Source organism: Lontra canadensis, unplaced genomic scaffold (assembly GCF_010015895.1).
Source record: "Lontra canadensis isolate GAN:19392208 unplaced genomic scaffold, GSC_riverotter_1.0 scaffold2, whole genome shotgun sequence".
Taxonomy (NCBI): Eukaryota; Metazoa; Chordata; class Mammalia; order Carnivora; family Mustelidae; genus Lontra; species Lontra canadensis.
The window spans coordinates 10517699-10539215 of record NW_022630996.1 but is presented as its reverse complement, the minus strand read 5'-3'; the positions used below and the strand labels follow the sequence as shown (position 1 = coordinate 10539215).

At 35.5% G+C, this 21517-nt stretch overlaps 1 protein-coding gene across 4 annotated transcripts in view; it reads left to right on the top strand.

Moving 5' to 3' along the window:
* The window catches only part of NUP205 (nucleoporin 205), an 82556-nt gene that overhangs the window by 11180 nt on the left and 49859 nt on the right, over positions 1 to 21517 (top strand). For all 4 annotated transcript variants that reach the window (XM_032868535.1, XM_032868540.1, XM_032868539.1 and 1 more), the window contains 11 exons: positions 299 to 458; positions 889 to 1117; positions 3794 to 3958; positions 6683 to 6858; positions 10834 to 10950; positions 11172 to 11309; positions 13487 to 13637; positions 15072 to 15277; positions 16955 to 17137; positions 18568 to 18618; positions 19221 to 19430. In XM_032868535.1, the coding sequence (XP_032724426.1) occupies positions 299 to 458; positions 889 to 1117; positions 3794 to 3958; positions 6683 to 6858; positions 10834 to 10950; positions 11172 to 11309; positions 13487 to 13637; positions 15072 to 15277; positions 16955 to 17137; positions 18568 to 18618; positions 19221 to 19430 (1786 nt within the window). The remainder of the gene's footprint in view (positions 1 to 298; positions 459 to 888; positions 1118 to 3793; positions 3959 to 6682; positions 6859 to 10833; positions 10951 to 11171; positions 11310 to 13486; positions 13638 to 15071; positions 15278 to 16954; positions 17138 to 18567; positions 18619 to 19220; positions 19431 to 21517) is intronic.

Here is a 21517-nt window from a genome sequence, read left to right as displayed (position 1 = left end):
AAAAATTTCTCCTTTTAGTGTGTATAATTTAAATAAAATCAGTAATATAACTGAGTATTCCATAAAGAGTGACAGATTAAAGCTGCTTTATTTTGTTTACAAATAAAAAATAATTTATGGTTAGAAGTTTATTGACACCTAATTATATAGCAAGGATGGAAAGAACTGAGTTATAATTCATTCTGTTTCTTTTCCAGTAATGAAACATTATTGTCAAGAACAACTGCTGTATCTGTATGATGAAGCATAGACGTGACTATTCCTTGTAACTTTCTCCATTGATTTCTTTTCATTACAGTCCAGAGCTGGTTTCCATGACAACACGCTTTACAGAGGAGCTGATGGAGCAAGGATTGACTTACAAAGTCCTTACTCTGGTGTCACAGATTGATGTGAACAATGAGTTTGAGAAACTACAGCGAGAGAGAGGTTTGGGCAGTGAAAAACACCGAAAAGAGGCAAGGGTTCAATGTCATCAGTTCATGGCCATCTGTGTCGGATCTCAGGCAGAAATGTCATAGCATTTAGAACATTCTAACACAGGCATAGGGAAATTGCTAATGCCCATTGAAATGTGTGGGTATCTGTATCCAAAATTGACTTACAACTGTTTCCACTTCTTTCTAGTCTCTTATGTGCTATTGTAGCTCTTTCTGGAATGAACTCTTGACGGAATTGGTCATTGCATAAAGGAGGTTGCAATGTAAAATAAGGAATTAATAATAGGGTTTGTTTAGAATTCTAGATGTGAGCTTTTAGAGTTACTTGTGGATTCAGATAGATTTTTATTTAGTTAGTTAGCTTTGTAAAAGGTAGTTTACTTTTTGAAATAAGACCAGGCTTCACTTTGATTTATGTATACTGATAATTGTACATTTTTATCTCTAGGTTTCTGATCTCATCAAGGAATGCAGGCAGTCTCTGGCAGAAAGCCTTTTTGCCTGGGCTTGTCAGTCACCTTTAGGCAAAGATGACACTCTACTTCTTATTGGACATTTGGAAAAAGTGACAGTTGAGGCTAATGGCTCATTGGATGCAGTGAATCTGGCTCTTCTTATGGCGCTTCTGTACTGCTTTGATATCAGTTTTATAGAACAAAGCACAGAGGAACGAGACGGTATTGAATTCTGTACTTCTAATGTTTTTGTTTTTAAAAAATCAGATTAAATTGTGGAGGTAACGTTTAAGTAGGGCCTTATTTTAACTACTAAAATAAAAAATTATGTATTTTATTCCTGTATTCCTGTGTGTGTAATTCATCGGTATTTGAATATTTAGATATAAGATCACATTTTATAAATATGCGCGCTGTTAGATATCTTTATTGTCCTTTTCAGTTTTGGAATAGGGGAGTGGAAAGTTAGGTAATATATGTCATGAGTTCTGCATTCCTAATTAATTGCTTGTTCCTTTCTATATTATTCACATTTCAAATCTTTCATGAAAACATTCTAAGGGAGGATAATTATCATTTTTAGTAATATATCCTCTTTAATTTATATTGTCACTTGGTAACATTATAGTTACTGCTTAGAAATGAGGATCTTAAAAATGATTCCCCAAGGTTATTGGAAGATTATTGCCTTTTAACATCATAGATACTCGTACTTATTTGAACAGTTATCCCCTGTCCACTTTTGATTGTATCATCAGCATGTTCTCTCAGTAGGTATATAAGGAGAATAGACATTTTCCACTCATGTTTTGTGACCATCCTTAGGCATTGGGAAAGGCTTATGGAAAACATAAGTACCCCTTTCCTCCAGTCACATTGTCACACAATGCTTTGCCTGTCACAGACTAGTGGTACCTGTGCTCATCTAGGAATGCTGCCAGTTGTTGCATTTGTCAGATATCCTGTCTTGAATGAAATGAAGCACAGAATTAAGTAGGGGTAGACTGTGTTAATGGAAGCTGGTAAGTGGACTTTCAAAACCAAATGAAATGCCTAGAAGGTTTCATAGGCTAAAATGGAAGGTTTTGTATTAGGTTGCAATTTTAATCAATTTAGAATGCTAATATTAACTCATTTTAATTGTAATTTATTGCTGTTTTTTTGTGTACATGTTTGATTAATGGGAGAAGTGAATTATTAGTACATGTATAGTTGTAGATGAAGACTTAAAATATAGGAAATTAAATAATGAATGTGTTCTTGGTTAAAGGTTGGGAACCACTGACAACAGAAGGAAATACAAGAAAATAATGAAGTAAAATAAATGAATTCGTAGGTGTTAGTGTTGTTTCCCATTCTAGTATTTATTCAGAATCCTGTGCTTGTTTGAAGTACTCTAGTATAATTGAACTGTAAATTGAAAATTATTATTATTTAGCAATTTCATTTGTTATAATCAGAATAGATACTTGTTTGCAATTTGGATCTTTGTTTTGGCCAGTTTTTGCTTGATATTTTAAATTGAGGCATTTATTTATCTAGTAAAATTCTTTTTAAGATTTTTTTTTTTTTTTTAAGATTTTATTTTTAAGTAATCCCTATACCGAACATGGGGCTCAGGCTCACAAACCTGAGATCAAGAGTCATACACTCCACCAACTGAGCCAGCCAGGTGCCCCAAATTATATTTCTTAATCTTCAAATGACATTGATTTGTATTTTATTATTTATTGATTTAAATATTTTATGTTTTATTTTTTTAGAGAGAATGCATAAGCCGTGGTGGGGACAGAGGGAGAGGAAGAGAAGGGACTCTTTTTTTTTTTAAGATTTTATTTATTTATTTGATAGAGAGAGACACAGCGAGAGAGGAAACACAAGCAGGATGGGTGGGAGAGGAAGAAGCAGGCTTCCACTAAGGAGGGAGCCTGATGTGGGGCTTGATTCCAGGACCCTGGGATCATGACCTGAGCTGAAGGCAGACACTTAATGACTGAGCCACCCAGGTGCCCCAAGAGAAGGGACTCTTAAGCAGGCGCCATGCTCAGCACAGAGCGGCTCGATCTCATGACTCTGAGATTGTGGCCTGAGCCAAAATGAAGAGCTGGGCGCTTAACACACTGAGCCACCCAGGTGGTTCTGGAGGCTGAAGAGTCAAAGATCAAGATGCCAACATGGAGGGTCAAAGATTAAGATGCCAACATGGACGGTCAGGTCCTGATGAAGGCTGTCTTCCTGGCTTGCAGGTGGCCACGCTGTGTCCTCACATGGCAGAGAGAGAGAGAGAGAGCGAGAGCTAAAGTCTTTATTTATTTTTAAAAATATTTATTTATTTGACAGAGATCATAAGTAGGCAGAGAGGCAGGCAGAGAGAGCTGGGAAAGCAAGCTCCCTGCTGAGCAGAGAGCCCGATGCAGGGCTTGATCCCTGGACCCTGAGATCATGACCTGAGCCAAAGGCAGAGGCTTAACCGTCATAGCCACACAGGCATCCCTAAAGTCTTTATTTTTAAGTAATCTCTACACCAAATGTGGAGCTCGAACTTAGAAGCCCAAGATCAAGAGACTGAGCCAGCCAGTTGCCCCAATATGTTTTAGAATTTAAATACAGAAGAAATGAGTGGCTCTTTAACTGTTTTTTAAAAGTTTTGTAGTACACTTATTAAAAAAATGGAAAAAATAGAACTAAAATTTAGAATTATTGTCAATTACCACTTTGAGTTTGCATATGATTTTTGCGGTGGAATATTTTTTTTTGGTTTGTCAAACATTAATGTTAATTAGTCACAGTTATTTGATAAGAGTACTTCGATTTTCTGATTTTCAGACATTATTCCCGTCTATCAAAAGTGAGAATTTCTCCACTTTTCAATATAGTGGTCGATTTTTGTGTTTTCAGATATGATTCATCAACTTCCTTTGCTGACAGAAAGACAGTACATCGCAACAATTCACTCCCGCCTTCAAGACTCACAGCTTTGGAAACTGCCTGGTCTGCAAGCCACCGTTAGACTTGCCTGGGCACTGGCATTGAGAGGAATATCTCAGCTACCTGATGTGACGGGTAAATTGATTGTGGGTAATTTAGTTACGAGAAAGAACTTATCAACGTTAATGGTATTTTGAAAGAGGTATTATCTTTGATATATATAAGCATGAGCACAGGAAGGTATCTAGAGTTGCGTTAAATGAAGCTTTGGAATGCGGTGAAATACACAGTTTTTCACTGTCCCACGGAAGAACTTTTATGAAATATATCCCTTAGAGCCAGTGATTCTTTTCGCTTCTTTTTTTTCCTTGAGTGTAAAGTTTGAAATAGTGGTATCTCAAAAAAATAATTTTGAAGATTTTATTTATTTATTTGACACAGAAAAAGAAAGAGGGAACACAAGTAAGGGGAGGGGGAGAGGGAGAGGCAGGCTTTCCGCTGAACAAGGAGCAGGACCTGTGAGGGGTCCATCCCATGTTCCTGGGATCATGAACTAAGCTGAAGGCAGATGCTTAACCCACAGAGCCACCCAGGCACCACCAGACAAATTTTTAATAAAATAGGAATTTTGAAGAATTAGTTACTACTGTCTTCATAGACTTCTGAAGAATTTAGCAAACATGTTCACTAATTTATAGTGTTTGAAACTTTATTAAACTTCAAAATTTCAAAAAACTTTTTAGGCATTAACACTCAATTTACATTAATATATTAATGCTGCTTTATTACCTAAATAAATAGTCTTCAAGTAATAGTTCTTGAATTGATCATCATGTGATTTCAATTCCAGTATTTCTGAGTTCAAGGGAAGGTTTGTAATGAGTCATTGTTATTAGTCTTTAATTAGTAATTTTAATAATAAGTATTAGTCATAAAGAATTAAACTATTTCATTCTCAAGGGGTAGGTATGGTATCCGTAGATAAGCAGCCTTTATTTCAAAATGCAAAATAAAACATAAAAACCCATCTATTTTCCTCTGGTTGAAACTCTTGGCTTGTATCTTTTCCTGACCCTTTTCAAGGCAATGAAAGTGTACTTTGAGTAGCACACTCTGTATTTGGTCTTTTTTTTTTTTTTTCTCTGTATTTGGTCTTAATGATGCTCAAGTAGAAAGAACTACATAGTAATTCTTTTCCGAAGCCAGATTACCTCAAAGTAACTAGCAGTTTTATGTTTTAAAAGAAGCAAGCAACAATGTATTTCTTGATGGAAGGACACAGTAGCACCTGTGACTTACTTTTACCAATAAAATTGAATGTAAGTCAGATCAAGTCTTTAAATCAAACTACCAATTTTTTAGTGTAACCAGACAGAGGAGTATGTTAACTATACCACTGGGATGGGTATCAAACCACATTGTGGAAACTATAGGATAAAAGTCCAGTGTCTATAGTGAATAAAGGGCAGGTGACAAAAAGATAAAGGAGGAGTCTATAGGTTTATCACTCAAACATAATCTGTAGATCTTATTTGAATCCTGATTCAAGCAAACAAATTGCTCAAAAAGGCAAAAAGCAAAAAAGCCAAACTGAAATCTTTTATAACATTTATGGGATAGTTGTAAATTTGATTCCTGTGTGGATATTTGATACTGAGAAATTGTTTTTTTAAGATATAATGGTATTAAGGTATAATGTTATTTGTATGTAATGGTTTCTTTTTCTTTTTCTTTATTTTTTTAAAGATTTTATTTATTTATTAGAGAGAGCACAAGCAGGGGGAGTGGCAGAGGGAGAGGGAGAAGCAGGCTTCCTGCTGAGCAGGGACCCTGATGTGGTGCTCGATCCCAGGACCCTGGGATCATGACCTGAGCTGAAGGCAGATGATTACCCCACTGAGCCACCCAGGCACCCAATTTTTCTTTTGTTTTTAAAGTATTCTTTTGAGTTGTATACTGAAATACTTACAAATGAAGTGTTAAATTATCTGGCATTTGCTTAAATCTCATTTGGGAATGCGTGGAGATCTAGATGAATTATGATCATAAATGCATAACGTCGAAGTTAGCTAATGGGGTTTGTGGTGGTTCATTATATTGGTCTATTTTCAGATACCTGTTTGAATTTTTTTAAACTAAAAGCTAAAAGAAGTTACAAGTAGACCAGTTTGTCTTTAGGTTAAGGTTTAGTTTTTCAATTTTTATTACATTGTTATCAAATTAGATGAGTTACTTAATGTGGTCGTGTTCAGGTCTTGGTCTCACTTATGAGCTGTGACGAGTTTTTCTGAGTGATCTAGTTCATCTCTTTGAGATTAGAGCCTTAACATCATTTTCATATGTTGATGTTTTGATAATAACTCCCTGACTATATCAGTGTTACATAGTATTATCTCTGAAGTAATTTTTTATTGCTCACGATGTTACTGTGAAGAGCACTTTTTTTTTTTTCTTTTTTTAAAGATCTTATTTATTTGAGACAGAGAGAAAATGTGCATGTACACAAGCTGTGGGGGGTGGTGAGGGAACAGAGGGAGAAGGAGAAGCAGACTCCCTGCTGAGCAGAGAGCCTGATGCGGGACTTGCTACCAGGACCTTGGGATTGTGACCTGAGCTGAAGGCAGATGCTTAACTGACTGAGCCTCCCAGGTGCCCTGAGCATGTGGTTTTCTAATGTACTTTTTCAGTAGCTCTTTTGAGTTTTTGAGTCAGTTACAGTAATACGTCTTATTTTGTGCATAGCACATGCTTGAAGGTTGAGAAGATACCTGAGTTTTGAAACATCAACAGAGTATTCTGAGATAGTATAATTTAGTTTAATAACTTTTCCTCCATGCTGTTTTCCTAATATATTTCCAGCCTTGGCTGAATTCACAGAAGCAGATGAAGCAATGGCAGAGCTCGCAATTGCTGACAATGTTTTCTTGTTCCTCACTGAATCGGTAGTGGTATCAGAAAACTTCTATCAGGAGGAATTTTATATCCGTAGAATCCATAATCTCATCACAGATTTCCTTGCGCTTATGCCAATGAAGGTAGGTATAATAATGTAAGATAAGTAAAAAGTAGTAGAAAACTTTTATGAAATAATAAAACTGATAAATTAACTTTGTTTTGGAAACTAATAAAATTTTTTATTGCAGACTATGATTTGACAGTAATTGTGTTACAGCTTTTGAATTAGTTATTCATGAAAATGAAAATAAGACCTGTTAATTGAGACTAAGCTAAAAGAACAAAATATTTGATACTGAGAATAGCTTATAAGGAGAGAGTAATAGTTAAATTTCTGTGGGTAGAGAATTATTAATGCCATGATAACCCAAAATCAATGCTTAGATTGTCTTATATATTTATACATGATTTGGAAGAGGCATAGTGGAAAATCTGTTTTATAGATAATTGTATAGACTCTTAATTACAGTGTATAAGTGGACTTCTGCATTGGATACAGGTAATGTAATGGATTTAAGAAACAAATGCAAAGACTACATTCGAATTAAGAGTTTGAGCTGTAACTTCGATCGAAAAAAGAATTCTTAGAGTCATTTCAGACAGTTTCTTAAGAACAAACAAGCTTTTTGTGCAGCTTTGTGCCAAGGAAGCCGTGAAAATGGGGTCAGGAAATAAATGAGGGAGAAAAGCCCTATGAATTCACTTTTTATGTATGTATATTTTTAAAAAAGCCCCCCTAAAGAACCTATGCTTATAATAATGCTGTTGTACAGTTCAGCTCATATACCCCCTCCCCTGAAGCACATAAGGTAAGTGGAAAGATTACCTCAAGTGGCAACAAACAATCAAAGTGTGAAGTGCTTATTCATTTTTTAATAAATTAAATGTTTGTTGAGTTTCTCCCGTGTGCCAGGTACTATACTAGGAATTGTGAAGAAGACAAGTAGGAGACTCATTCCTTACCAGTAAAGAATTTATAATCTAGTTAGAGAGATTAGGTAGTAACAGTAAGTAAATGAGAAGCATAGACAGTAAACTTATGGATTTATATAGTCTAAGAATAGTTCCCTCAGGATTAGAATAGTCAAGGAATACTTTAACAGATAACTTGAACCCTCAGTAACCTGAAGGACTTGGTAGATTAACATCACAGAATTTTGGAATAGGAAGAAGTATGTTAATCCTTTCATTTTACATTTGCAGAAACAAGGCTGTAGAAAGGTTAAGACTTAAGTGTTTCTTAATCAGTAGTCCAGATGGGACTTTGATTATGGAAAGATAATCATAAATGGCTTGAATAGTATAAAGAGTGAATTCACACAATTGGGGATACTGGAATTTCTTTGATAGATATAGGAGCATTTAGGTTATCAGTCTCTTTTTTTTTAATTTATTTATTTATTTTTAAATATTTTAAATATTTTTATTTTTAAGATTTTATTTATTTATTTGACAGACAGAGATCACAAGTAGGCAGAGCGGCAGGCAGAGAGAGAGAGAGAGGGGGAAGCAGGCTCCCTGCTGAAGCAGAGCCCGACGTGGGACTCGATCCCAGGACCCTGGGATCATGACCTGAGCTGAAAGCAGAGGCTTTAACCCACTGAGCCAGCCAGGCGCCCCAATATTTTTATTTTTAAAAAAATTAAAAATTTTCATTTTTAATATATATATATATATTTTTTTTTAAATTTTTAAAAAAGATTTTATTTATTTGACAGAGAGAAAGTAGGCAGAGGCAGGCAGAGAGAGGAGGAAGCAGGCTTCCTTCTGAGCAGAGAGCCCGATGTGGGCCTCGATCCCAGGACCCTGGGATCACGACCCAAGCTGAAGACAGAGGCTTTAACCCACTGAGCCACCCAAGCGCCCCAATATATATTTTTTTAAAATTAAAATTTTAATTAAACTTAATAAAATTTAATTATATAATTTGTTATATTATGTTAATTATATAACATATATACTATATATTGATTATATAATAAATATATAAAAATAGAATAAAACAAATATATAAATATATAATATACCTAATATAAATATATAATTATATAAATATAAAAAATATATCTATATATAAACCAAATAAAAATTTAATAAAATTAAAATTAAACATTTAATATTTATATTTTAATTTTAAAATTATAAGATTTTAAACAATATTTATTTTCATTTTTAAAATTTTATTTATTTAGGTTATCTGTCTCTTCTTGAATGAGCTTTGGTTTGTGTCTGTCAGTGTATTTGTCCTTTTTATTCAGATTGATTAACATAAAGTTATTGCTAATATTCCTTTATTATATTTTTTGTGCCTGTAGGATCTGTAATGATGTTTCCTTTTTCATTCTTAATTTTGGTAATTTGTATCTTCTTGCTCTTTCTCTCTCTCTCTCTCTTTTTTTTTTTTTTTTTTTTGCATCTTCTCTTTTTGTTTCTTAATTAACCTGGCTAGAAGTTTATCAATTTTATTGAACTTTCTAAACAACCAGACTTTGGCCTCATTGATGTTCTTATACTTTGTTTCACTGTTAGATTTCTGCACTACATTATTTTCTTTCTTTTGCTTTGGGCTTCATTTGTATTTCTCATTTCAGTTTATTAAGGTAGAAGCTTAGATTATTGATTTGAAACTTTTTTTCTAATACAAATATTTAATGTTACACACTTTATTGCTTTAGCTGTGTCACATAGATTTTGATAACGTGTTTTCTTTTTCGTTCAATTTAATGTCTTGTAATTTTCCTTGAGACTTCTTTCATCAGTGGGTTATTTAGAAGTATTTAATTTCTAAATATTTGGGGGCTTCCAGGTATCTCAGTATAACTGATTTCTAGTTTATTTTTGTTATGGTCAGAGAACATACTTTATAGGATTTCAGTTTATTTTAAATTGGTTGAGGGAGGTTTTATGATTTAGAATATGACATATCTTGGAAAGTGTTCTGTGCACACATGAAAGGAATCTGTATTCTGCTGCTGTTCTGTGGAGTATTCTGTAAATGCCAGTAGGTAAATTTGGTTGACAGTGTTAAGTCTTCCACGTCCTTACAGATTTTGTATACTTGTTCGATTAAGTATTGAGAGAGGAGTATTGAAATCTTTAATTGTGGGTTGTCTAGCTCTTTTTGTTTTGTTTTTAAAAGGGAGTATTGGGTGCCTCGGTGGCTCAGTTGGTTAAGCAACTGCCTTCAGCTCAGGTCATGATCCCGGAGTCCAGGGATTGAGTCCCGCATCCGGCTCCCAGTTCCATGGGGAGTTTGCTTCTCCCTCTGACCTTCTCCCCTCTCTCTTTTTTTTTTTTTTAAGGTTTATTTATTTATTTATTTGACATACAGAGATCACAAGTTGGCAGAGAGGCAGGCGGAGAAAGAGAGGGGGAAGCAAGCTCCCTGCTGAGCAGAGAGCCTGATGCGGTGCTCGATCCCAGGACCCTGAGATCACGACCTGAGCTGAAGGCAGAGACCCACTGAGTCACCCAGGAGCCCCCCTTCTTCCCTCTCTTGCTCTCTCTCACTGTCTCTCTCTCAAATAAATAAATAAAATCTTAAAAAATAAATAAATAAAAGGGAGTATTTTCTTATATCAGTTGACATTTAGTTCACACAAATGTTACACGGTAATGGTTCTTAGCCAGTGCAGTAATGTCCACCAGAGAGTGTTTGGAAAATTAGTGGCACCACTTTTCCTTGTTATAATATCTTTGGTGGGGTTATTGGTAGCTAGTAGGTAGTCCAGAGATGCTAAACTGTCCTGCAGTATTCAGGATGATCCAAACCAATGAGGAAATGTCTTGCCCAAAATGTCAGTAATGTTCCTTTCAAGCAACACTGTAGTTTTAAAACTCGACTTCTCTGTAATGGAAAATGATTTGACATTTTAAGATAATTATAAATTATGGATAGTGGTATCATACAATTCCTGGTATATTTCTTCATGTCATTAAAATGGAATAGATGTTTAAACAGTTTTTCTATTATGTAACCACTCTTAGTTGCTGGATTTCAGTATTGACCTATATACTAAATTTCCATACTAAGCTGTCTGTAATGTATTTAATAGGTGAAACAGTTGAGGAATCGGGCAGATGAAGATGCTCGAATAATTCATATGAGTATGCAGATGGGTAATGAACCTCCCCTTTCACTTAGAAGAGATCTGGAACACTTAATGCTCTTGGTAAGCCATTACACTGGATGAACGGTCATCTCTCCCTCCTTCTGTTATTTACTCCGTAACTGTGGGAAGTTTCAGTTTTAATGTCTTAAATATACAAAAAGTAAAAGTTTCAGTTTTAATGTCTTAAATATACAAGTGAATTCCATAAAAATGTAAATTTTCATTTAAAAGTAATTGTTGAGTTAAAGGCATTTTCACTCAGTTTTGCTTACATTTTGCAGATTGGTGAGCTATATAAAAAGAACCCTTTTAATTTGGAGCTTGCTCTCGAATATTGGTGTCCCTCAGAGCCTCTTCAGACTTCCACGATCATGGGTTCTTACCTTGGGGTAGCTCATCAGCGACCCCCTCAACGCCAGGTGAGCTCTTAGTTTTCTTACTTTTCTGCCTTGGTATGATAATTGGGAGTCTTGAACCGTGAACAAATGTTATTTCCTGATGTTATTGCCGTTAACACAATGACCACTTGTGTAACTTAAAAATGTATACTGTTTTCTTAAGGAAATTTGAAACTCTAAGTTCTGATCATTTATGTAGTTAGCCTTTTGTAACATACTAGGTATGTGTCCAATTGTAGACAGGTGTCTATAGTCTTTCTATGTGTCACTTATTTGACTTCTCGTGGTATTAATATTAGTCTTTCCTCAACAGGCATGACAATAACCAGTATACATCATTCCTTTTTTTATTTTTATTTTTTAAGATTTTATTTTTAAGTAAACTCTACACTCAGTGTGGGGCTCGAACTGACAGCCCTGAGATCAAGAGTCTCATGCTCCACAGACTGAGTCAGCCGGGTGCCCTCAATACACCATTATTAACAAGTTAGGGAAGATAGGAGAGATATAAGTAATAGAAGGAAAGGTTTAGAAGTTAGAATTGATGACAAAATGCCTATGATCAATATCATATTGATCCATCCATATCAATAGATGATATGGAAAAAGTCCATTTTCTATTCTATGTTAAGTATGATAGGCAGTAGCAAATAAGATGGATTGTAGTATCTGTCTTCATCTTTTTGGGATTTGCTCTTCTAGAAGCTTTCATGTTGAATAATTTTCAGTTATTCTAGAGTCTGGGATCAGGTACCTTTTCTCTTTACTGCATATCTTACATTGTTTTTCTCCCCATTTATAAAAATGTTTTAGAGAAGGGCTTATTAAAATTTGTTGAAGATTAAAAAAAATTATGAAATATTTCAAACATAAGGAAGAGAGAATAATTATAATGAACACCCAGCATTTTAATAGCTGTTAACATTTGCCCTGTTTGCTTCATTTACTACTGCTATTTTTACTACTTTGATTTTGCTGGAGTACATTAAAGTTATAGACAGCATGGCATTTCCCATTTTCCTGGGTAAATAGGTATCTCTTAAAAATAAGGGTATTTTTCTAACTAATTAGAAAATGACTTATACCTAATAGATTTTACAATGATTTCCAGAGATCTGTAACATTTTCAGTTCTGAATTCTTACCAATGAGCCTCAATGTCTGAACAGTATTTTTGTTTGTTATTAGATTTAAGGAATAAGCAAGATAAAAGAAAAAAACTAAGAAGTGGATTTACAGAACAGGAATGTAGGAATGTGGCATTGGCTGAACACAAAACAGTATGTTTAGGTTAGCATCCAAAATTCTTTCAGGTTCCTAGGTCTTCATACTAAATTTGACTGGGATTCAGGAACCTTGGTTTCCAAGTATATCTGACTTTGCTGTCTGACTTTGCTGGTTAATTTTAGAGGAGTCAATTTCTTCCATTGCTTTACTGTTTAAAATGTAAGTAGTCTTGTCCACAGTAACCAAACTATGGAAAGAACCTAAATGTCCATCAACAGATGAATGTATAAAGCAGATGTGGTATATATACACACAATGGAATATTATGCAGCCATCAGAAAAAGAAATCTTGCCATTTGCAACAATGTGGATGGAACTAGAGGTTATTAGGCTAAGCGAAAAAGTCTATCAGAAAGACAATTACCATATTCTCACTGATGGGAGGAATTTGAGAAACAAGACAAGATCATAGGGGAAGGGAGGGAAAAATGAAACAAGACGAAACCAGAGAGGGGGGCAAACCATAAGAGACTTGTAACCTCAGGAAACAAACTCAGGGTTGCTGGAGGGGCGGGGGCTGGGATGAATGGGGTGTCTGGGTGATGGACATTGGGGAGGGTGGGTGCTAGTGAGTGTTGTGAATTGTATAAGACTGATGCATCACAGACCTGTACCCCTGGGGCAAATAATACACTATACATTGATTTAAAAAAAGAGAAAAGTGTAAGTAGTCTTATATTCTGTGACACTGAGATGTTTTAAAAACATTGTACTTTATGTTCACAAAAGTATTATATAATTGCATTAAATTGCTAATGATGATCTTGAAAAAATAATGTTTCATAAGTAGAATACCAGATTATTAAATCAGAATACTTAGTTTTAGTTTATATGTAGTTTTTATTAACTAGTCCATGCTACCTTAAAATTAAGATAAGCTTTATGTAAACTATTGATTTTTCCCTATTTCAGGTTGTGTTGTCAAAGTTTGTTAGGCAAATGGGTGACCTATTGCCTCCAACGATTTACATTCCTTATTTGAAAATGCTCCAGGGATTGGCCAATGGGCCCCAATGTGCCCACTACTGTTTCAGCCTGCTTAAAGTCAATGGTAGTAGTCATGGTGAGAAAAATCTGGATATTGTCTAAGTTTGTTGTGACATTCTTGAGTTCATTATCCCCCTGCCTATTAAAGAATATTGGTTATATTCTTGGTTCTACCAAGTGTATAAATTATTTTTATAATGATGGGAAAGAAGTACGTTGGTAGCTTCATGCATTAGTGATGGTCCCCCAGATTGGGCAGCTCTACTGTTTGCTTTATAAAATATAATTCAGGGGCTCCTGGGTGGCTCAGTCGTTAGGTGGCTGCCCTCAGCTCGGGTCATGATCCCAGCATCCTGGGATCAAGTCCCATATTGGGCTCCCCGCTCAGCGGGGAGCCTGCTTCTCCCTTTCCAGCTCCTCCATGCTTGTGTTTCCTCTCTCGCTATCTCTTTCTGTCATAAATAAATAAAATCTTTTTTTTTTTAAGATTTTATTTATTTATTGGACAGACAGAGACCACAAGTGGGCAGAGAGGCAGGCAGAGAGAGAGGGGGAAGCAGGCTCCCTGCTGAGCAGAGAGCCCGATGTGAGGCTTGATCCCAGGACCCTGGGATCATGACCCAAGCTGAAGGCAGAGGCTTTAACCCACTGAGACACCCAGGTGCCCCAATAAATAAAATCTTAAAAAAAAAAAAAAATATATATATGTGTATATATATATATATACACATATATATATATGTAAAATAAAATTCAGTTTAAGAAATCAGAATTGATACATAAAAACTTTGAAGAACACATCTGGTACTCAAAACAAAATATATTCCCTTGCCACATGAGTTTGATTTTCTCAATTCATGTTTGTAAGTACTTGTTTTCTAAATTTCTATACTTACAGTTTCTCCGTCAATCCTCCCAATTTCCGCATTTAATTTTCAGACTTGAGTCTGGTTAAATTGCAACACTGCAAAAGAGAAGAGAAAGAAATAGTTATTAAGCATCTGTTTAGTTAGGTAGATATTACTACTTTCATTTTTACATGGGAAGAAACAGGTTTAGAGAAGTAACTTACCCAAGGTCACGAGGAGGAGCAGGATTGGAACTGAGATCTGCCCAGCTCCAAGGCCATTGTTCTGGCTTCTCTGCCAAGGCCTGCTTGCCTTGCCCAGTGCTTGGTATATAACAGAGTATATAGTAGCCTTACCTAATTATAGCACAACACAGAGAACTCTTATGGGTATAAAGTAGATAACTGAAATCAAAAGTAATTTACCTTTGCACTTAGATGGGCACCACCCATTCTTAGCTGAGGAAAAATTAATCCAGAGTTTTAGTTTATAGAGGAATTCTAACCCTTTTTCAACACACTGCTTAATCTGGACAAGACAACACACTCTACTTAACTAGGACAAAGACAAAGTTTATTGCTTTAAATTTATTTTCTCCCTCCATTTCCAAGCAGATGCTTAGACATTTTTGAAACGAAATTCTGTGCTGTCTTTCTTTACAGTTGAAAATATTCAGGGAACAGGTGGCAGTCCTGTTTCCTGGGAACATTTCTTTCACTCCTTAATGCTTTACCATGAGCACCTCCGGAAGGATCTTCCGAGCGCAGATAGTGTCCAGTACCGTCACCTCCCGTCACGCGGCATCACCCAGAAGGAGCAGGATGGATTGATTGCTTTTTTACAGCTCACCTCCACCATCATTACTTGGGTAATTATTATCCACGGCATGTGAGGGTGTAATTTTATTTTTTTCTAGCACGGGGCATTTTAAGGAACTTCCAAATTTTCATGAAATTCTTGAAGTTTATGAGTGATAAATTTTGCATATATAGAATTCTGCATATATGGAATTCTGTTTTTAAGCTCTGTTTCTTTACCTTCAGAGGGTATAGTAATGGTAGCCCAGCTTATTGCTGTCAGCTAGTGGGGGAATAATAGTATATGCCTAGAAGAAAATAGAAGGGCAAATAAGAATCAGTTGTAGATGCACATCCTTTTAGAAAGTTCCTAGCATAGGTTTGGATGTGTGTATGTTGGTGTTATATATACATAAAGAATATATTTTTTATTTGTTATTTTTTAAATTTATTTTAAAATTTATTTTTTTATTATAGAGCATGTGCAGGGGACGTGAGAGGGACAAAGGGAGAGACTCAAGCAGGCTCCACGCCAAGTGCGGAGCCCAAAGCGGGGCTCAGTCTCTTGACTCAGATCATGAACTGAGCCGAAATCAAGAATTGGATTCTTAACCGACTGAGACATCCAGGAACCCCAAGAATATTTTTAGCTAAAAAGAAACATTTTTTACTAAGGAAGAAAGAGAAAGAAAGAAAGAAAGAAAGAAAGAAAGAAAGAAAGGAAGAAAGAAAGAAACCTGAGAAGTTATTTACTGAATTACTCTTTTAGTCTCTCCTTACACCAAACCATCTTACCCACCACTATCAAATTCGTCTTTATAAGAAAACACAAGCTTCATTACATAATCTTTCTACTCAGAAACCTCTTCTACTTGTTCTGTTATTTCCTAGAACAAAATTGCTTAGTGAGACATTCTGTCTTGAGGACAGGAATAGTGTCTTCTAACTTTTTGGCTTTTCTAGTAATGCTTGTTATTAAACATTAAAACATAAAGTTAGGGGGTGCTTAGGTGACTTAGTCGGTTAAACGTCTGCCTTCTGCACAGGTCATGATCCCGTGGTCTTGGGATTGAGCCCCACATAGGGGTTCCTGGTCAGCAGGGAGCCTGTTTCTCCCTTTGCTGCTCCCTCTACTTATGCACGGTCCATCTCTCTCTGTCAGATAAATAAAATATTAAAACAAAACAAAAAAACCCCATGAAGTTAGTAGTTATTACTTGTTGAATTAAAATGGAATGGTATTGGCATGCCTGGGTGGCTTAGTCAGCTAAGCATCCAACTTTTATCTCAGGGTTGTAAGTTCAGACCCTGCACTGGGCTCTATGCTGTGTGTAGAGCCTACTCAAAAAGGAAAGTGATATATTTTACCATATATATCTTCATTTTTTTTCCTCAAAAAACTAAAAGTTATTCATTCATATATTATAGTAAAAAACAGTCTACATTGTTTAAGAAAAGATTGAAAGTGCTTAGGTAAGATTTATGTGACCCTCATATGGATTATTTTCCATACTTAGAGCTCTGAAAGTAATTCTAAAAGGTTGTTTCTCCTCCCTTCTTTACACTGACTGAGCTGTAATCTGATTTGATCCCTCAAGCATCAGCCATAGGCTTATCTTTGTTTTAGTATGTATTAAGCCTGTGAATACTCAGCATACTAAGTGCTAGCAATTTAGATGATTCCTGGTCATTTTTCTTAGGTTTTGAAGATGGGATAGTCTCTCTTATCTTTTGTGTTTGATCCCCAGAGTGAAAATGCTCGTCTGGCACTCTGTGAACATCCTCAGTGGACCCCGGTTGTGGTGATTCTGGGGCTCCTGCAATGCAGTATTCCCCCTGTTCTCAAAGCAGAGCTGCTAAAGACCCTTGCAGCTTTTGGAAAATCCCCTGAAATTGCTGCTTCCCTCTGGCAGTCGTTGGAATACACTCAGGTAGTATTACCAGCTCTCTGATTTGATAGTTTGGAAAGTGAGGCTTGATAATGTGGTAGAAGCAGGGACATCCAATTTGCAGCTTCCCAGTTAGACAGTTATGGTTTGAGTACCAAGCATAGCATCAGAAATTAACAGGCTTAGGTTTTTCTCTTAGATCAGCTGACAGCTTCACCAGGTTACTGGAGATGGGTTCTTCTCTTAAGACTTTGTTTTTCAGTCTGTGAGATATTAATAAATGGACAGAATTCTTCAACTCTGTCTTTAAGACCAGGCTGATAAAAGCCTTCAGATATTATTTGTACTCATTAAATGTGGGGAATGTTTTTCTTTTCTGTTGCTTCCTTCCCTGTCCTCCTGTCCCATACCAGAAGAACGAAGTATCTCTGTTAACACTTATTTCTTTAGATATAAGGCCTATTGGAATTGTTTTGCGAAGGTATAGTTATTCTATATATATATATGTATATATATATATATATACACACACACACACACACACACACATACACACACACACACTAAGATTAAAAAGGAGAATAAGGATGTGCTTTACAGAAATACCTCTGTGAAAATAGCTAGGTGGAATATGTGTTTGTCTAAAAAACAAAACATATAGGAGTCTGTGATTCTAACACCATTTTGAAGGATTAAAATATTCTAGTTATTTTCTAACGTGTGTCCTGAAGATGTAATGTTACTTTATAAGAGCAAAATGAAGGGAGCTGGTGTGTGCTGAGAGGCTGAATCACTTTGGATTTAGTATTAATACTTCATTTTTTTTCATTTGTGAATATATCATAGTTAGTGTTCTAAGTGCTTGGTGCTGCTTTATACCGAAAATTAAATATGATTAGGTTTAGGCAGTTTGGATACCCTTAGAGCAAGACTTGTTTTTAAAGGATCCTACCTGATAGTATATTTTCAGCTTGTAAGAGCGGTGAGTAACATAACATTAAGTGAAATTAATTATACCATTTATTGCTTAGGTCCCTAGCAAGGTCAGGTCAGAACATCTTAACTCAGAACTTTTGCCCACACAAGAAACCTTTTCAAACCTGTTCTTAACAAATTTAATTGTTAGTTTTCTGGTTCTAATTGTAGGGCTGGTATTGAGCATTGGTGAGATTTTGTCCCATAAATCCTCTTAAGATGATTCCTAGAATATCTCAGAGGAAATTTTCTGTCATACTTCTTGTGTGCTCTTAGCAACTACCAGTTTTCTGAAGCCCAGATAATCAGAGGTTCTACTTGAATCCCACACGATTGCTAATGAAAGTGCCATCAGAGATTTTTCAATTGTGCTTTCTGATCAGCATAATATATACGCATGTGGTGTGGGAGGAATAGGACTATTATTTTGCAGAGCCACTACTTTTCATTGAGGAGTGGGGGGAATGTTCCTAACATCTATTTCTTACTATTTTAAGATTCTGCAGACCGTGAGGGTTCCAAGCCAGAGGCAAGCTATTGGTATTGAGGTAAAGTTTTCCTTTTTGTTTAAATGTTCTCTATTCATACAGTCACATGATGAAAATTAACAAAATTATTCCTACCCTGTTAGGTTCCTATCATTTTCAAATTTAATATATTTTCATTTGAAATGTTGTCTGGTCCATGTTGAAATGGAGATGAAATTTTTCGTGAGAGGAACCAAAATACTTCAGATTTCAGAGTTGGGGAAGGATGTTACATGGCAGCCATCCAAGCTGAAAGTTTGCTTTAAATTCAGTTTAATTAGGTTACTTGAGTCAACCTGAAGTGAGAATTTACTTGTTTTAGTTTTTTGTCTTCTCTCTGTCTACACTTGCCCTCTCTTTCTCATAAAGAAACATGTAAGATTTCTATTTTTAATTTGCAGTTGGGAACAGTATGTGGGAATTTAAAATTCTTCCATCTGATTGATCTAGATTTATATACTACTTTTGTGTCTTTTCCTCTAAGTGAAAAACGGTGATATACATTAGGTTTCTTTTGCTGTGATGATGATAAGCTCAATATTAATGAATCACTGTCTGCAAATGTCTTGTACTTTATAGCTGATTGTTTTATATTACTAAATGTCTTTATTTTTCATTGGTAGGTTGAACTAAATGAAATAGAATCCCGATGTGAAGAATACCCGTTGACTCGGGCTTTTTGCCAGCTTATTAGTACCCTGGTGGAGAGCTCATTTCCTTCTAATTTGGGTGCTGGCCTGCGGCCCCCTGGTTTTGACCCTTATTTGCAGTTTCTTAGAGATTCTGTGTTTCTCCGATTCCGCACAAGAGCTTACCGGAGAGCAGCGGAAAAGGTAATGTTCAGAGAAAATGTTTTTTGTCCTTACTCATTTATTGCTCCTTTTTCTTTTATGAAAGGTATAAGGTGCTATAAATTCATATTAGCTTTTGCCAGTCAGTAAAATTCATAGTCTTTTTTTAAAAAAAAATTTTTTTTTTTAATTTATTTGACAGAGATCACAGGTAGGCAGAGAGGCAGGCAGAGAGAGAGAGGAAGGAAAGCAGGCTCCTTGCTGAACAGAGAGCCCGATGCGGGGCTCGATCCCAGGACCCTGGGATCATGACCTGAGCCGAAAGCAGAGGCTTTAACCCACTGAGCCACCCAGGGGCCCCAAATTCATAGTCTTAATACTGTGTCGTCCGTGATCTGATTAGTTTATATGCATTAAAAAAAAAAAAACAAATCTTTGCATTAAAACCAAAGCACTGACTTTTTAGTGATCAGTAGTTTAGTTGATACGAATTCGTAGTCATTCAGATCCTTCACTGAACAAATCTGGACCAAAATTGAACCAAAAATGTCATACTGTTGTCAGTTGGAAACACATTGTCCTTTTTGGGGATGATTTTGTTTAGGAATTAAAATAAGTTAACCCTAACTTGCACACCAATTTCTATAGATTTAGTAGTGCTTTTGGGTTGTGAAGTCTTGGCTTAGTGGGAAGGTGTATTATGATCTGTCAGGTATGTTTGTGTTGGATGGAGGCTCAGGGAGCATTGACGTTTACATACATATTTGCTCTGGTTGCAACACACTCAGAACTGAACTTATCATATATATCATCTTATGTAATTCCAATATTACCCTGAGGCAGGTACTATTAATATTCCCATTTTACAGATGGAGTCTTAGCAAGGTTAAGGAACTTGCGTAAGGTCCAGGACCAGGATTTGAACCTAGGACTCTGATTCCAGATTCAAGCTTATAACCTCTAAGCTATGTAAGAGACCCTTCCAGGTTCTTATGTAATTCACTTAGTCTATAATACTGTTTATTGCCTCACAGAATACACTTGGATATATCTTGTAGGGACATTTCTGCTTTATTTGTATAATTTTCTGTTTTTTAACCTGTTGGGTTTATTTGTTATTGTATTAGGATTATAAAAATTTTTATGCTAATTTGGGAAAATTAGGAAAATAGAGAATAATATAAGAAGTAATGATATTATCCATAATCCTGTTGCCAAAGGAAGATAACTTAATCTTGTTCCTATACATATATATTTTAATTGAAATAATTGGTTTAGTTTGCATCTCTTTTTGGCCACTAAATATGGTATCATGAGCACTTCTTCATGCTGTCAGAGATTCTTTGAAAATAGTCTAGTGACTGCATGAGCCTTACTTGTTTTTAGCATGGTTCATGTATTCTTTCCCCTTTCATTGGACAGTTTGTTTCTAATATTTAGTCTCAAGTAACTGAAATTCATTTTTTGTCAGTTGCTTTATAATTTTTCCTTCTCACATAGTAAAAATAAACACTGAGAGGGGTGTACATTTAAGTCCTCAAATTACCTTGGCGACCAAATAATGGATGCTAAGAATGGCTATCTCTTCGACAAGATGTTCTGATACATTTTTGCACTTGTCTTAGGTAGCTTATTTGCCTTTTCTTAAAAAGGTCATTATGACCCTAAGTGTTTAAAGCTTCAGTCATCCACATTCTTTCCAGGTTATTGTTTTTCATTCACACGTATGCACATTTCCAGTGCTGCCACTTTCCCTAGCTACCATTGATTGTGTTTCCAGCCCAGCATACTTAACCCTCAGACTTTTGTTCCTCAACTTCATGAATTTTTTGCCCTTGAAAGTCTTCTTCAGGTTGAACTTTTGTTACTACGTTTTAGAACACTAGCTTCTCACAAAAATAGCTTTAGATCTCAATCTAAATAACATAGATTATTAGAGACAGTGTTTGTGTATTTATCAATCCTAAAATCCATTATTATGTGGTGATAAGCCTTTTTTATTTAAATAAATGATCTTGAAATTTTTGGAAAATACAGCTAAATGGATAACTTTAAAATAATAATTAAAAAATCACTGTATAGTCCCAATCCCAAACTCCGTCTTGATAAAATTATGTGCAGTGGAAATG